Here is a 17952-nt window from a genome sequence, read left to right as displayed (position 1 = left end):
TAATAAAATTGAATGTAGAATTTTGAGAGAGTTAGGTGTTTGTACAGACCTTATAAATTAAGTACGTTCATTTCAGGTGTGTTTTGGTGGACATTATCCAAAGTTTTAAAGAAATTTGACATTTTAAAAATTGTGTTTTCCTTATACGGATAAATTTAACAGACAAGGCAAACTATTTCTTGCCTTGGAATTTACGTGCAAATCTATGTATGCATAGCAGTTACTTTTTATGTTATAAATTAATGAGAGTTTTTCAGTAAAAGGGAATGCACGAAGTACTCAGACTTTGATCCCTGAGTCTTTGATGAAATATGTTCATCGGATGTGTGACTTCCAAAATATGTAATAAAAAGGTGGATTTTTTTTTTTTTTTTCCTTTAGGCACAATTTTGCTGTGTTTACTCACTACAAGCAGGACCTTTGATAAATGCCTAGGATGAGGAAGGGTAGCAAAAGTGGACACCTTAAATATTTTTTATGATGATGCAGTTCTCGGATAGGTATAGCACAGGCAACTGTAAAGCAAGCTTCCCTACTTTTCCATCTAAATGTGCATCAGTCCACTTTTTGAAGTACTACCATTAGGTATAAAGTGGTAATGAAGTTTACAAGTTCATTTTGTCCCAGATCTTTGCTGACTGTCAAGAACAGTGTCACTGACAGCTGCAGTAGTGTTTGTGGGATATATTTATTTTCAGAGTCAGTCATTCATTTAACATATGCTACCAAACAGCTGTCAGTCTATACCATTTTTCAGTCACAACCAGCTTGGGTTTTTTTTGAAGTGAGGGCATGCTTGTCGATTTTTTATTTGCAGGCTAGAGATAAGTTTACTACAGCCTGTCTCAATAGAACATTTAATGGAATAGAAGCAAGAAACAAAAATCTTTGACTTAATGGCTTGTCAGCAAATGGTTAAGCATGGAATGAAAAACATGCACTTTGTCTCATGAGATGATGTTCTCTTGTAAATACATTTGATGATTGATATTGAGCTGAATGCTTCCACCTAATTTATTTAAATAAAAAAAAATCCCTACTAATTAATTTTAAAGTAAAGTCAAATTCCTGCAGAACCCATCAATATTTTCAGGGATGAATTTTTGCTTTCAGGAACTTATTTACATAAAGGATGACTTTTTTTATCATGTGATCTGGTCCTTTCCATGAACTAAAACTTTTAGTCTAGTGAAATTTTTTGATGCAAGGGGAAGTTAGTAATAAATTGAAGGATAATATCGACATATCACAGAAATTAGTGATTGAACTGATACACAATTCATAAAAGCTATTTAAGAGATGCAAAACTTGAGAGTTTGTAGAACTTCTGTTTTCATACCATTCTCCTGATTTATGCTGTAACATTTTAAACTTAATACTGATAACGTAAAATGAACTTGTGTTGAAATGTATGTGATTTCTGTATGGCAGAAATGTTGCTGGCTACAAAAACAGGTCTAGAGGAGAAAATTCGATGAAAGAAAGGCAATCAATTCTCCCATCATTTTTTTTTTTTTTTTTTTGTCGAACAATTGTGAATATTAAAGTAAGAAAAGGACAGAGAAAGAAGAGAAAGGAAGGAGGCAAATAGCTGCTTAGAAGGGCATGGACAGTAAACTAATGGTGTGAGTGAAAACGTATTTACAAAGATTCTAATTTTACTTGTTTCTCCTACTCTTTTGATGTATGGCAGCCCATTAGTGGGAAATGCTTGCAAGAAGCTGCTTTTCTGGATCTCAGTTGTTGGCAGCACATGCCATCAAATCTGAGTATAGAGATATGGCTTCTGTCTACTTTATATTGCCTGCCAGCAGGAGCATTGATGGAGTGAAGGTTTAAAATGACTGTAATTTGTTGCCTCCCAGTTATCAAGAACATCAATCTTTTCTGTCTGGCCTTTTCTTTGCACAAAAGCAGTTTTTTGAAAAGACAATGCACGTATTATTGTGAAAATACTCAAATAATGTAAATTGGACTTATCCTCTTCTAACAACAAAATATAGTCCCATTCGTAATATTTTGATTTTTAGTTATATTTTATAAATTACACTTTATAATCTTTGGTTTTCACTTCCCTCTCCCCACCCAGGCTGCTGTGATTTATTATTAACATTGCTAATAAAATAAGTTCTAAGGTGGGATGACAACATAAATAATTGTAAGGTAAAAATCTAGTTGTTCCCAGACTTGTGTTGTAGTGCAGTTTTGCGTGGTAGGTGTTTACAGCCTGAACAAGTATATTGAGTAACTGAGGACTTGCCTTGCTTTCCCCCCCCCTCACAACTCCTCCCTTCACAGCTGTGCAATGGAGGTTCTGTCACAGAGCTTGTCAAAGGCCTGCTGAAGTGTGGCCAACGGTTGGATGAAGCTATAATCTCATACATCTTATATGGTGCTCTCTTGGTAAGCATGTTCATTGGGCTTGTAATGACAGCAGAGGGTGCAATTTACTCATCTCATACATACATTTTCCATTTATAAAGTATGGTAATGTTGACAATATTATGCGGGCTATTATAGCAGCAGGGGTTGTATCAAGCATGTAATCTGGTGGACAGATGTTTCTATAGAGTATGTACAGATTGTCTTCATTACATTCCCTAATAGTAGGGTAATTGTTTTTAAATAAGGGAGTAAACTTATTTTTGTTACTGCTGGTATATAGGGCCTTCAGCATTTACACAATAACCGGATCATTCATCGTGATGTGAAAGGGAACAACATTCTCCTGACAACAGAAGGTGGAGTCAAGCTCGTTGACTTTGGTAATGACCACTTCCCATTTGTTTTCCTGATACATGCAGTTTAGCCAAAGGCATCTGTTTACTTTCCCCTGGGAAGGCAGAATGCCATAGTGAGAGACTTTTTCAGAAGGATACTCAGAATTATTTTAAAAAGGAAAAATGGAGAAGGAACCTGGTACAGCAAGAAAAAAAAAATTCTAACCAAAAATCAGTAATAGACTTTTAACTTATAAGCTTAAACATAATAATTTAATAATTAAAAATAGTTCTGAAGGTACCATTTTATTTACAAAGCTCTTTTGCATTTCATAAGGAATGTCAGTTTCAGGGCAGTTGTCCTCCTAATTTAAATTTAGATATTCTATCTTTTGCATATGAAAAGGAGACATTCTTCTCTCTGAAGTGGCTTTTGCTAGCCTTAAGCATATTTTTTTCCCTCTGAGCAGAAGGTAAAATGGTCCCTTAGGTCCAAAACCCAACATCCATTTAATTTGTGATTATTGCTGTTAGATTTGAGCATTGCAATTCTGGAAACATTGTAAGAAATGGGGGAGAGAGACAGACAGACAGATAGATAGGTAGATAGAAAGGGACTTGGCAATAGAATTTAACTCAGTTCAGCAATTTTTTTTGCCTTTAAACATTCACTTAGAAAAGTAAAGAAATGCTGTAGTCCCTCAGATATGTATGCAATGGAATGGACAATTTTAATAAAGGTAACAGAAACAGATTATTAGTAATATGATTTATTAATTAAACCATATAATGCATAAGGTGATCGTCATTGAGAATAGAATTGTATGACTAACAGATGTTTGTTTAGCAGTGCATGAAGGTAAAGAAGAATGTTCACAAAATGAGACTAGTGTAAAATGGCATGCCAAAAACTTCTGCAAATAGTAATATTAAAAAAAAAAATCCCAAAATATTAAATTTATGCAGTGGAAAGAAAATTTAATACTATGTTGTCATGGTATTATAAATTTAACATAAAAAATCTATTGACGATGCTAAAGTAAGTTGGAAAACAGGAGACTCTGTCCCTATCTTCTAGGGACAAAAATTCATTATGTTGAATGGTAAAGGCAACAATTAAAATAGTGCTGGGAGAAACATACAGCCTGAAGCAAAACTTGGAGTGAGTCCCTGACCTAGTACAAGGTAGGAAGTTCCCTTCTCATTTGGGGGAATTTTGGCAGTATGATCTTTGTTTATAACTATCACATTCTGGGAAAAGTTGGCTTTTCTCCCCAAAGCAAAACATTTTTATCAGATGTATCAAAGGCCTTAGCTGCAGTGGAAGCTTAGCTTGGAGCTCTGGCTTCCAAAGGTGGATCAGCGTGCTGCAACTCCAAGTGGCACATTCAAGGAAACTGAGAGTCCCAACCTTTGTGGTGTCCCATGGGTGTCTGATTCCACATTTAGGCTTTAGGATATTTTCCTACTTTTTAAGTTACAGTAGGAATACTAGAAAATCACAACAAATATGACTACCTCAGAAAAAGACATGAGTTAAATCTCGAGTGTTTCCTAACACTTAATTCTTAGGAAATGCCAAGAAATGCCCACATATGTGGGCTTCCTGACTAAAGAAGCATCAGGCACCACGCTTTCATTAAGTTGCTATTTTTCCCCTCTAGTCTACTGCCATAGTCACAGAAGGGACTCTGGGAGTGAATTAGGACTGAGTCACAGGTGATACTGTTTGTAGAACTGTTTGTCTCATTTGTTGCAGAAAGTGGAAGATATATAGTGAAAAATGCAGGGAGTTCAGGAAGAGAAGGGACTAGCAGTTCAATTGAATGGCATCAAATTGGTGACTATTCTTACTTCTGCCAGTGTTTCTCTGTGACATTGGCAGGTTGCTTGCATCAAACTTTTTAGAACTGGCCACTCTGTTCCTCATTTTCCCGACAGCCAGTTTGAAACATCTTGTCTTCCTTTGCAGAAGAGCTAAGTGTTCTCGAACTGCAGCTGAGATCTATTACAGCTCTACTTGAGGCATGTGGAGTGCCTGAAAACTGAAAGATCTGAGATTAAGTACCCCAAAACAGTGGATGCTTTGGATATTTTTAGGTTAATCACTGGAACTAATAATCCTCTCCCATTTTGCAGGAATGTTAAGGAGATTTATTGTTTGATGAGGAGGGAAGGAAGCATGTCAAAAGAAAAAGAAAATAATAATTTTAAATTTGGTATAGGATTGGATATACTAAATAAGTAACTAGAACTTAAATCGATGGGGATTAAAATAAAAAAATTAAATGGCTACCTATTCAGTGAACGTGATCCATTCTGTCCACAGAATGAGACAGAATCTTGAAGAAAAAAAAAAGTTACTTCATATTCAAGGCTGTACATGTGGATATTAGGTCACAGAGAGGATTACACAGATATACTTAAATGAGGCTTTTTTTTTTTCCTTCATTGATGACCTTACAGCTTGCTTTTTCAATGTAACACACGTTTCTTCTCTCAAGTGCTCTCGACAGCATGATATATTTGAATAAATGTTGGTAACAGTGTAAGTCGACCCAAAATGTCTGCAACTTATTATTCATTTATGCTCATGCTCTCTCACTCTCTCTCCCTGTCTCCCTCTCTCAGCTCTTTGGTATTCTACGCTGTTTTGGAGTGTCCATAGATAGCAGTTACAAATTAAGCTAGCTGAAGAGAGATCAGAGTTAAATGCACAGAGGCTTGCTATAGGTCCTAGCCATTAACTGTTTCACAGCAGTACTCGGGAAATCACTGAAGACTTGCAATCACACTGGAAAATGAAAAATAAATACAGGCTTGAATGTTGGAGCCAGCAATCAAATTATTTAACTTATGAATTATGAGTCCCAATTTCTTATTTATTGGCATCAGGCAACATGTGTTATATCTGTTTCTGCCCATTTTTGTCTCTGGGTAATGCCATAGGAGCAGACCACTGTGGTTTTTGGTTTTAAACAATTTTAAGGTGGAATATGTTTTTAAGTCAATGTTGGTTTTGTGTGAACTTATTGGAATGCTCCTGAACTCTACAATTCAATTATATGTTGAGCAGAGCACAGAAGAAGATTTGCTGCAGAAGTTCATTCTGATTTGTTAACGTTGTTTGATTTCACTTTAGTTCGTTCTTCCTTTTTTCAGTTGTGCTTCAGTAGTCCAGTCCCAGTCCGCAAAGCACTGAAGCACAGGCTTTGTTTTAAGCATGTGCTTAACTCCCTAAGTACAAGCTGCAGTGTGAGCTTGATCTTCCCTGCTTTTCTCAATAGGGAAAGACTTAAGTAAGTGCATAAATGTTTTGTTGAACAAGAGTCTCTGCAAATACTCTAGGGAACAAGTTTCCTGCCAGTGGTGTTCAGGGAGTAAATTTCTGAAACAGAATTTTTAAAGTCAAATCGTAATTTGGGTAGTTACTGTTTATACTCATGAAAATAGCAGAAAGAAGTCTGTGATATTTAGGTGCCAATTGAATGTTTGAGTTTGAATGAAAGTGCTTCAAACTGAGAGTCATTCACAAAATACCTCTCAGCAAGTCTGAACTAAAACAGCAAGCTGAAATTAATCAAAGAATTCAGTACAAATGCTGCACCTACTTTGGCCAGGCATTCTGCAGCTGTACTCCCAGGCTTGGGGTTTGTTTTCCAGGTACTTGAAATAAACTGGCTGAAATGACAGAATGAATTTGAAGCCAAATTTTTTTGATCTGTTCTATTGCAGGTGTTTCAGCCCAGCTCACCAGCACACGGCTGCGTAGAAACACCTCAGTGGGAACACCCTTTTGGATGGCACCTGAGGTAGGCAAATGTTCCTATCTGGGTTGTCTCCATTCATTGCAGTGCACACGTTGTTGCCACTTCCACATAAAAGGAGAAAAGGGTATGTTTTCTTCCCTCCCCTATGGCTGTGTTTCTACTTTACATCTAGGCCCCTGTTCAGTAAAATGAATGTACTATTAGAATATACAAAATGGATTTCTAATAATCTTCATTCTTTTCTTCTCTGTAATGTTTCCGTAAAAGTACAGATAATCTGCAAATAACTGAGGGTCTCCTTGAAAATTTCATGACTTTCCAATGAAATACTGTATTTTTTTGTGTGCTTGCCTGTGCCTCTAAATACAAACTGGGAGGAGAAGGAGGAATTCCCACATTCCTGTCTTGCTGTAGGACTCTGCAAAACCCTGACTCAGCAATGTGTTCTTTAACCTTAATCATTGAATGGGGACCTACACACTTAGACACATGGACTAGCATAGATGAGAAAAATAATCTACAGGCAGCCTAGCCAAGTATCTTAGACCATATTTTTACATACTACTCCCCAGACATAACCGTTTTCCTCGTATTTCATGAAGCTCTAGAAAGTTTTAACACACTGGTGAACAAAAGTCCCTTATGTACTTTCCCTAAATTTGGGGTGAAAGATGTTAATCTTCTCCCTCCCCGCTTTGAGAAACAAAAAATACTTTTGTAAGGTATAGATTATGAAATTAAAAAATAGGGAATGAAAAGGGAGTGGTCTGTTTATTTGTAAGCTGTTAAACCTTCATAACAGTAGTAGCCTTATTTCTGTTGAAGGCCATTAGACTTATTTGAATTTGGGGGAATTTCGGATGGAATTAGCATCTGTTACAAATGCACACAGGTCTATTTCTGTATGTCAAACAGTTAAAAGTATTGTGCAAACATTTGTTTTAGAACATTTTATACTTTTTATACATCTATTTCTGTTGCTAAGGAAGGCTGATTATACCTGAACAGAGAAAGAAGCTGCAGTAACGGATCCAGAATTGATCTTGCACAGTCTCATAAAGAATGGTTGATATTTTACCATCTCCATAACAACCAGTTTACGTCACAACGGAGACACAAGATACCTTAGAGACCACTGTGCAATCGTTATTTATGGAATCACCTTGGTTGGAGACATTATGAAACCTTTATAAAATACTCCTCTAGACAGTAATGGACATATTAAGAAATATTTTATTGAACTCAGATTATTAGAAGTTCTTTTTATGGTACTGTTTTGCTTGAATAATTGCCATCAAAGGCAGTAATTGTACCAAATTTATTTTCCCATCCTGCTTGAAAATATTCATTCTCGAGGTAAAAAGCCAAAGAAATATGCAGAGATTTTGATCTGAAAAATTTTTACCTGAAAATACAACACACGTGTAACCAAGGTATGTTATATGCATAGCACATCAAAACAGGAATAGAAGTAGCTTTGAATGCTTCCTGTTTTGAAAAGATTTGTCAAAATAATCAACCCAGTACCATAAGCATAGTAACTCATATCACATTTGCATGCCTGCATGAGCCTCGCCGATCAGGCTTCCAATCTGCAAAATAGCTGTAAGATGCTCAGATATCTGTTATGCTGTTGTTGAAACGGCTTTTAAATGACACGTTGCATAACGCTCGTGCTCAAGTCACTACACTTGCTTTCTTCATGTTCATATGAATGACATATTTCAACCGACGTGCCTTACTTCTGGGGAGATCTTTCTGGTATTTTTAAAATGTGCAGCCAAATTTTTGTGTGAAAGATGAAAGATTAGGACTGCAATAAGCTGAAAAACTCTGCTTGGGTAACAGCTTATTAGGAACAGTGTTTTCTAGATGAGACTGGTGAGATCAGTAAAAGCTAGAAAAGCATTTGAGTTGCAAAAATCTTGCTGCCTATAGGTTTTGACATAGGATAGAATCTATGTCAAACCCCAAAATACCATAAAATAACTGGACAGGAATGAAATGTTACTAATCAGAGAAATAGAAAGCATGAAGACTAGGATTTTTTTTTTTTTTTAATTGGACTTTTACTATCTGTGTGTGAAACATAGGACCCTCAGTCAATGCATAAGGCAGTCATGGGACCTCATCTTATCTAAGGGTGAGAAAAGTGGATTTAATCTGAAGGGGGAGTGGAGAGGGTAGATGAAAAAGCCTGCCTTGGAGAAAGAGACTGCAGGAGTGTTTCAGAGAAACAAACCTTGTGAAATGGAGCTGACGGAATATTTTCCAGGGTAAGCCCCAGGAAAATAAAACCTGGAGAAGAACGATGCAAGATCATGCGAGCTGACAGATAGGAATAACTGGATATAAGCAGAAGACAAATGTGCTGGAAACTAGAATCACTAGATCAGCCTGGATCAGGAGCAGTCTGTATAATGAGGAAAACAATCGTATTTTAAGATGAGGTTTGCAAAATGTATCAAAAGGATTATATGGCATGGTCCTTGCAATAACAAAAGTTCATAGGAAAATAGCAGTGACTGAGTGTGGTGTAAGGTGTTCTGTTCAGCTCAGTGTTCTTACTGGCTGCATGAAAAACAGCAGCTTAACAGTTCTGAGAGACTTGAACATCTTAGAGGGCTCTTTTTTTCTCATGACTGTAAGGCTTGTTTAGCAGCAACAGGACAAATCAAAAAGATTTGTCCTTGAGCATTTGTTTTGAGCAGAGCATGTGATTAACAAAAATTTTGCTGAAAAATGAAAATACAGGGGAAAACCAGGCTGTGTGGAAGCAACAGAGGAACTTGGCAAGGATGAGTCAGTTTGAGAGCAGCTTTAAAGTAGACTCACTGAAAATCCATCATTGCTGTTTAACCTAATTAGTATTGTCTCACACTTACAAACATGGACATGCAGAAACTCGAACACTGAATACAGGTATGCCAAAAAAAGATAAATAAGGCAGGATAGTTTAAGTATGGTGGATGTTTAAAGCTGCCTGTAGCCAAACACTTAAGTTACCTACAATCTGATTCTATTATGCCGAAATAAATTGTGTTGAATGCTAGCAGGAGGAATCTGACTTGAAACTTTTGAACGGAACTGCCTTTACATCTCAAGTTCTAAACCTTAACGCGTCCTGTTTTCAATTTCCAGTGCAGAACTGAACAAAATGTAGTTCAAATAGAATTGCAGTTTTCCTTTTTCCCAAATATAATTATAATATCATGATATAGTTGGAAACTTGACTCTTGAAACTAGCTCAGTTAGAATCTGTATGTGTTTTCTTTGGCCCAAACCTAGTTTTAAGAACAGAAATAGAAAAAGATACTTCAAGTCAGAAAGAACTGGAGAGATACTGAAGATAATTTAAAACCGCAGGGAGTATGCTGTTATATTTTACTGATAACTGCTAAAAAATGACAATGATGCATATATACTTATGTTTTAAAAGGAACATAATTAAAACATAGTTGATCCTTTGAAGAATGATGTGTTGAAGTATGACATGTGACAGTAGGAAAGGCTGAGACATTGGTAAAGGTATCATATGAGTTAACCAGAGGTAAAATCTGGGCTCTGTTTTGCTATTGATTTTAGAGGAATTTCAGATGTCATACTATTATGTAAAGCTGTGTCAACTCTGTATTTTGGGTGTTTGTTATTGTCCTGCCAAGATGAAGTAATGATCGGTAAGACTGCCCCAGAGACAACAGATTGTTTTCCTTCCCCTTGCTGAATCAAGGGATTCCTTCCCCCTGCTGAATCCTGGGATAAAATGAGCATTAGAATAAGTTTCTGATGTGTTAGAACAATAGGTGACTAGTTTAAATTGTCTTTCTTTTTCCAGTGTTTCTTTGTATTTTTTTAAACTTTAAATCTGATCATATGTGTGTGCAATAAGGCAAATCCTGAAACAATGAATAATATTTGCGTTGTTTCAGTACGAAGCTGTGTCTCTGCATAATCTAAAGAAAAATCAACCAAACTGGTAAAAAAAGTACCCCAAAAAGTCATTTGCATTAATGTAGTTGAAAAATATATAAAGGGAAAAAATCTAATTTTGCAAAGACTCACAGCAGCTTTTCCACTAAAGTCATTATTCATTACAGTAAGGGCTGTATTCAAGTCTTAGAATTTGGTCAAAAAAACTTCTTCCTTTTGGTAATTAGGGCTGATTTCTCTTATTTACCTCTCTATTGTAGGAGACATGAAAATTTACTGTCGTGGTTTAACCCCAGCCAGCAACTAAGCACCATGCAGCCACTCACTCACTCCCCCCCCACCCAGTGGGATGGGGGAGAAAATCGGGAAAAAGAAGCAAAACCCACAGGTTGAGATAAGAACAGTTTAATAGAACAGAAAAGAAGAAACGAATAATGATAATGATAACACTAATAAAATGACAACAGCAATAATGAAAGCATTGGAATGTACAAATGATGCGCAGTGCAATTGCTCACCACCCGCCGACCGGCACCCAGCTAGTCCCCGAGAGGCGATTCCCCGCCCCCCCCTTCCCAGTTCCTATACTAGACATGACGTCCCATGGTATGGAATACCCTGTTGGCCAGTTTGGGTCAGGTGCCCTGGCTGTGTCCTGTGCCAACTTCTTGTGCCCCTCCAGCTTTCTCGCTGGCTGGGCATGAGAAGCTGAAAAATCCTTGACATTAGTCTAAACACTGCTTAGCAACAACTGAAAACATCAGTGTTATCAACATTCTTCACATACTGAACTCAAAACATAGCACCGTACCAGCTACTAGGAAGACAGTTAACTCTATCCCAGCTGAAACTAGGACATTTACAAACAAATCCATTTAATAGTAAATACATTTCATGTGTAGTTAAATACTGAGTTGGAAAAACAGCATAGAAAAGATAACCCCATCACTAACCTGGGCTTATGTTTTTAATTAACTCTAAACAAGTAAAATGATACATTCCCCTGAAACTATTGAAGATATTTTCATTTTGTCCCACTTCAACATAGCTTATTTGCCAGCCCTTTGCTTACATCATGGGACTCAAGGTCAGTATCCTGTTAATAGCTCTAGGTCTCTTCACTTTAATTCCTTATTAGCTAAAATTAGCTCTTCTGATATGCATATTTTCACTAAACTTTTAAATGCCAGCTAAGCATGAAATTTTGTAAATGCTGATTTATAATGAACTGTAGGAATCCACTGCTTAGTATAAATAGGATATAGATTTCAAGAATGTATATATACTCATTTTTCTGCCTGAAAGCCATTTAAAAACAGCTGTACAGTGAAACAGTATGCATATTTTGTGATAAAGAAACATAAGGAACTATGTACCTTCTCTAATAAGAAAATTTTGAAAATATTTCCTTATAACATCTTCCACGAAGGTGTAATAACTGTTCTTCTACAGCTAATGATAAGATAGATTGCTGAATTAGCTCCTACTACAGGTTTGGGGGGTTTTTTACCTCATGAATTACAGTAAATGAGATAAGATTGAAAACAGAATTTACAAAAAATAACTGATTGTTCTTAGGAAGAAACTTCACAGTTGGGAATAGAGAAAACTTCTGCTGCTTTTACAGAATTTGTGTTTATCTGGCATCATGATTAATTAATAGTGAAATACTTGAAAACCCCACACATTTAGTAGGTAAAAACAATAAATGAGATAAATGGTAAATATAAAGAATGGTAGGATTAAATAATTCATAACAGATTTTTGTTACATTGTGATTTGAACAATTGCTTGTTTCTAACATTACTATATTTATGATAGCACATTAAGCCTAGGGTGTAAAGGAATTGCCTACTGGGCATACATTTTGAAATGACATCCCTGCTTTCGGGAGGTTAAAGCAGTGGGACACCACGGTGTGTTAGAAATTATTTTTAGGGAATATTAACTGTCCTCTTGAAATGCAGCACTGGGTTTGAGTGCAGTCCTGTGGTACGTGTGGTAAAGAGGTATGGGCATGCCAGAAAGGAACTCCTACAGTGTAATTGTGGGAAGGCGGGGGGGAAGAGTGGGAGCCATTGCTCTAAATTGATAGAGCAAGACTGTATGGAGAACTGGGGGACATAGAAGTGAAATGACTTGCTTAAGGACTTAGAGCAGGTCAGTGGCAGAATGTGGGATAGAATTAGGTCTCTAAATGTCTGCATATGACTAAAATGCCCGTGACACTGAGGTGCCATCTTCTGAGAGTTGACTGGCATGATTTAATAAACAAAGGTATCTTTTTGGGAACACAGATTTTGGGGAATTGAATAAAGAAATAAAAGAAATGGTGGTTTCTGCCCTGTTTTGGTTTTTTCTCCCAACTTTTTCTGTGGCTCTCAAACCCAAGCTTTAACAAGCTGCAATAGTAAGGAGTTATGCTGAAGTTGCTTAAAGTCCAGAAGGAAAGCAGTGGAATTCAGAAAGCTGAGGTTTCTTTAAAGGAGATGGCACACAAAAGAGGCAGAGGGCACAGCAGGACTGCACCAGTGAGCTGTTCCCTGCAGAGCGGGGTCTGGCAAAATGCATCACCTCCTCCTTTGCCTCCAGGAGAGCTGACCTCCTCATGGACTAGCATGGCAGGAAGGGGTTGAAAAGGAAATGGCAGCTGGAGGGAACCTCGAGGAACCTTGCCAGTCACTTTGATAATATGGGCATAATCTTGTCAAGGAATGTGGAGGGGTTACAGATGCTTCTGTTTTGTTCTAACATAAATGGCAGCTATGGAGGGGTTGTAAAACTTTCATGTTTAAAGATTTAAAAAACAGAACAAAAAACCAAAGACCAAAAACCAAAACAAAACCCAAAGATTTAAAAAACAAAAAAACAAAGACCAAAAACCAAAACAAACCCCAAAGATTTAAAAAACAAAACAAAAAAACAAAGACCAAAAACCAAAACAAAACCCAAAGATTTAAAAAACAAAACAAAAAACCAAAGACCAAAAAACAAAACAAACCCCAAAGATTTAAAAAACAAAACAAAAAACCAAAGACCAAAAAACAAAACAAACCCCAAAGATTTAAAAAACAAAACAAAAAACCAAAGACCAAAAAACAAAACAAAACCCAAAAATTTAAAAAACAAAACAAAAAACACAGACCAAAAAACAAAACAAACCCCAAAGATTTAAAAAACAAAACAAAAACCCAAAGACCAAAAAACAAAACAAAACCCAAAAATTTAAAAAACAAAACAAAAAACACAGACCAAAAAACAAAACAAAATCCAAAGATTTAAAAAAACAAAACAAAACCCAAAGATTTAAAAAAACAAAACAAAAACCACAAAGACCAAAAAACAAAACAAAATCCAAAGATTTAAAAAAAACAAAACAAACCCCAAAGATTTAAAAAACAACAAAAACCTGAAGACCAAAAAACAAAACAAAACCCAAAGATTTAAAAAACAACAAAAACCCGAAGACCAAAAAACAAACCCCAAAGATTTAAAAAACAAAACAAAACCCCAAAGATTTAAAAAACAAAACAAACCCCCAAAGATTTAAGAAACAAAACAAAACCCCAAAGATTTAAAAAACAAAACAAAACCCAAAGTAGAGGTAATTGTTTCATTACCTCACTGCCCTGCACTGATATTCCTACATGAAATGTGTTTACTTACAAGGCTGGAGTTGCCTCTGAGTTTTCAGTTTCTGTGTGAAACACCATTTACAAATCTGTGTGAGGTGTGTAGTGTTGTATATCCTTACCGATGAGGAGCAGATCTGTGGGTCAGAAACAAAATGTGTCTGTGACATTAGCAGTGCTAAAGCCATGATGGTCTCGTGGTAGAAAGCAAAACAGATTTGTGTGCTCGAAAGCTTATCCGTTTTTCCTCACTGTATCATTTCTTCTAATAAAAGGTATTATGTTTCCCTACAAATGTAGCCTGCTGCCAGAGCAGTCTAATGGTCTCAGGAATATTTCACTTGGGTGAGTTAAAAATAAAAACTGATTACTCACAGCTGTTAAAGCACAGCTGAATACTTGACATATAATTAATTTTCAATGAATCAATATTAATTGTGATAATTATAAGAATTATTTAAAATATTCATTACTTCTTATTTTGGTAACATTTCTAACAATATAATAATTTTCTGATACACCATGAAAAAATTTGTGTGATGGTAATAAATAAGGAACTGAAATCCATATAAGAAAATGGGGGAATGTGGAACCAATTTCGGTCACAAATTTGCTATTTTTTTAATTATGTGAATGTGCTTGAGGGGAGAAAAGGAGGGAGGAAGGAAGGGAAGGAGGAAGCAAGGGAGAGATAGAGATGGATAGATATCACTTTGGTCTGGATGTATCAGTATCCCCAGTGCTGCTAAATGCTATCATGAAAGATGACTTTTTTTTTTTTTCCAATGCATAGGAATTGCAAGAATATTTAATATTATATTTACTGTGTAGATAAATTAAGTCAGGTTACATAGTGTCAGGTGGAGCACAGAATTTCATTTGACTTGCATAGCTAGCAATTTTGTTCTCCTTGCAGCAAGGGTAACAATTTTGTGCCACATTCATTTTACATACGCAGTGCTTTTCAGCATTGTGCTCGCACACTTCATAAGCTGCTTAGTTAGCTACGTCAGCTGAATACAGCACCACCTTTCTTCAGGAGCATCAACCTTTTTAACTCCAGACTCTTTTCAGCGGGTGGGTCACCAGCACTAATTGTGTAACAATCGTCTCCAGGTAGCACATCTATACTGCTATTATTGGTATTGTGTATGCTTGCAGCTATACTTTGTATATGCACTGTATATACTGAGGCAAAATGAAAGTAAGTTCACTTCTGATAATTCTGGGTAACCTTAAAATGGTTTAATGTATTTTGCTTCAGCTAAACATATGTATAGCTTCCTCTTTGCCCACAAGTCAGTGTGACCACTGTACAAATAACAGGTGTAGTTATCCGTATTACCTGTTTTCCTTCTTTTAAATCCACCTGTGATCTACTTATGGGCTTGCTGAAGTTCAAGGAAATCTTTGCATTGATTTCGGAACAAGTAGAATTATATCCTTGAATATAGTCTTCTTGTCAGGGTGTGAATCATCTTGTGTATCTCTGTGGAGTTTTGTGTTTCTGTAGAAGTGATAAATCACACAGAATGCCTAATCACTGGCTTCTCTAAATTCCCTCCAGTTAGTGTGACTGATTTATTTATGTGCTGTCTTTGCCAGACCAGTGAATTCCCCCCCCCGGGACCTCACCCTGTCCCAGTGTGACCCTCAGCACAGTTAGTGTTGACAACTACCATCACATTGTCTGTTTCTCTGTGCGGTGTTTAGGTGCTTTCCATCCTACGGCGGTATGGCTGGGCATGAAATCATGATGAAATTATAACTAATACAAAAGGTGACAGCCTGTCTCCTTAGCAACTTGGGCCACAGTGTGCACATAACCAGCCCATGCCGAAGTGAAAGTCTTGGTGCTTATTCCCATGGTGTTTACTGGCAAATCTCAAGATTAACTACATCACCCCCTGAAGCTTTGGCATGAACATAGAGTTTGCAGCAAAGCAAACTACCTCTTCTTTTTTGCTTGTACAAGCAGGGGAGGATTTTGCTGGATATAAAATAGGTACAGATGTGATGATGTCTTTGCACAAGGCAGTGAAAGGAGGTGGTATTTTCTTCAGTTTCAGATAATTTCTTCTGGGGTCTCTGTCTTCATGCCCCACTGGGAAGAGCAGGCATCAGCAGTGCTGAGAGGTGCTCTCAGCTCCAGAACTCTGGCCAAAAAGGACAGATGTTTCAAAAAAATAAGTATCTCTGAGTTCCCGATAGAGACAGGAACATAATAAAAGACAAGTCAATGGCATTTTTCCTTTTTGCTCTCCAGGGAGTTGCAATAGTTTTCAAGGCAAAACAGGACTGGAGCATTCCCAACGACTTAGCTTGTAAACTATGAGTGAGAGAACTCTTTCTTCTTCAGATTTCAAGTTAGAGTGTTGTCTGCTAGCCAACATATAAAGCAAACTGCTGATGTGCACATTTCATCAAGCAAAAAGCTGTAAAATTTGATTCTTGGTTTAAAAATAAAAATTAGTGGCATTAGTGTTTCTCGAAGTAGTGCATAAGTTGGCAAAATTCTAATAATAAATCCCACAGAAATTGAAAACTTCAGTGTCAGAAGAGCAGTTGATTTTGTATGTTTTCTGTGAGGCTGATCTCACTGTAGTCAGGCTAACTGTCTAAAACATACTGGGTTGCATGGTCCATTGGCTGAATTTTTGTAAACAAAGAGAATGCAGGTTAAGGGGAATATTTTTCTGAAAGAATCACTGCAGACTCTGATATTAGAATGGAGGAGAATCTGACAGTGTTTATTCTCCTTGGTTAGAGTGCCAGTATTTTGCCAGTATCATTTTACAGCCATGTACCATATTTACTGGAGGTACAGCTGTTACCTGTGGAGCAGAAGACATACAAAGATGCATTATACATTCCTTTTTCGTTGTTTGGCAAGTAACACATTGTGAAGCTGAGAAAAGCTCAAAGACTTTTTTTCTTTTCTAAAACAGCAGTTGTGGTGTACTTTTTTTTTCCCCATCCATTGTGAGTCCAAAGCCCTCTGATGCTCATATTATTTTAGTGTAGCTTGTTAAACTTTGTAAGACTGAGATACATAGCAAGTTTTGCCATTGGCCTGTATTTAGAAGCAATTGTGATGTGCTTACAGAGGAAAAAGTAGTGGTGTGTTTGAACATGGGAGACCAGCTATCTTTGTAGCACTGCTGATGAAGTCCAGTGTGCTCTTGAGCAGATCCTTCTTTTCCTTCCCTTGAAAATGTAAATATATTCCTCTGCATCATAAAGTTTGAGAACAAATAGACAAGTATTTGCAAAGGACTCAGCACGCTGATGAGAACCATGCAACTTCAGAGGTAGTCACTTCCAGGAGATGGGCTCTAGCAGCTTTTCAACCAAGCAGATAAATATTTTTCATATGTTAAAAAAAAGGAAGAACACAGTGCGTTTAATTAGTCACATATGGGTAAGCTACTTGCAACTTCTGAGTCATGGCCTTGGAAGCTGACTTCCATGATTTTTTTCTTTTTTTTGAGGAAGTGTCCTTGAGTATACAGATGATTTGGGGAACTGTATAAAGAAACAAAAATAATCAAGAAATACAAGCTTTCCTTTCAATCTCTGAGCAAAACTGCAGTGAAGGAAACTCCAGCCAACACCAAGTATGGCCTCTTTCAAATATATTATTTAAGTAACTCTGATAGATCTCCACACTGACTTTCTTACAGGTTTTTACATCAAATTTGATTTCTTTCCTTGTGTCTAAGTCATGGTATAAGGAAATGAAATTATCATATAGGCCTCTGAAATAAGGGTGGTGGTTTAAAGCGCTCTGCTTGAGCTTGAGTTGCATAGAATGTATCTACTGCACAGTAAGACTTACCTTTTTCAAGAGATAGAGGAATCTCTGGGATGAGATCAAGGCTGTAATGAACTCTTTGAGGA

The 17952-nt window shown here is 36.7% G+C and overlaps 1 protein-coding gene across 17 annotated transcripts in view; it reads left to right on the top strand.

The window, feature by feature from the left end:
- MYO3B (myosin IIIB) overlaps window positions 1–17952 on the top strand; it is a 213629-nt gene that overhangs the window by 34152 nt on the left and 161525 nt on the right. For 16 of the 17 annotated variants that reach the window (XR_003924029.1, XR_005932734.1, XR_003924030.1 and 13 more), the window contains 3 exons: window positions 2299–2403; window positions 2666–2765; window positions 6456–6532. The exons of the other annotated variant lie outside the window; for it this stretch is intronic. Coding sequence is in view for 12 of the 16 variants with exons in the window: in XM_030018870.1 (XP_029874730.1) it covers window positions 2299–2403; window positions 2666–2765; window positions 6456–6532 (282 nt within the window). In the remaining 4 variants the exon portion in view is untranslated. The remainder of the gene's footprint in view (window positions 1–2298; window positions 2404–2665; window positions 2766–6455; window positions 6533–17952) is intronic. 17 annotated transcript variants of the gene reach the window in all.

The sequence above is a fragment of the Aquila chrysaetos genome, chromosome 6, assembly GCF_900496995.4.
Source record: "Aquila chrysaetos chrysaetos chromosome 6, bAquChr1.4, whole genome shotgun sequence".
NCBI classification, from domain to species: Eukaryota; Metazoa; Chordata; class Aves; order Accipitriformes; family Accipitridae; genus Aquila; species Aquila chrysaetos.
The sequence above is the reverse complement of the archived record's forward strand: the minus strand, read 5'-3'. Positions and strand labels throughout refer to the sequence as shown.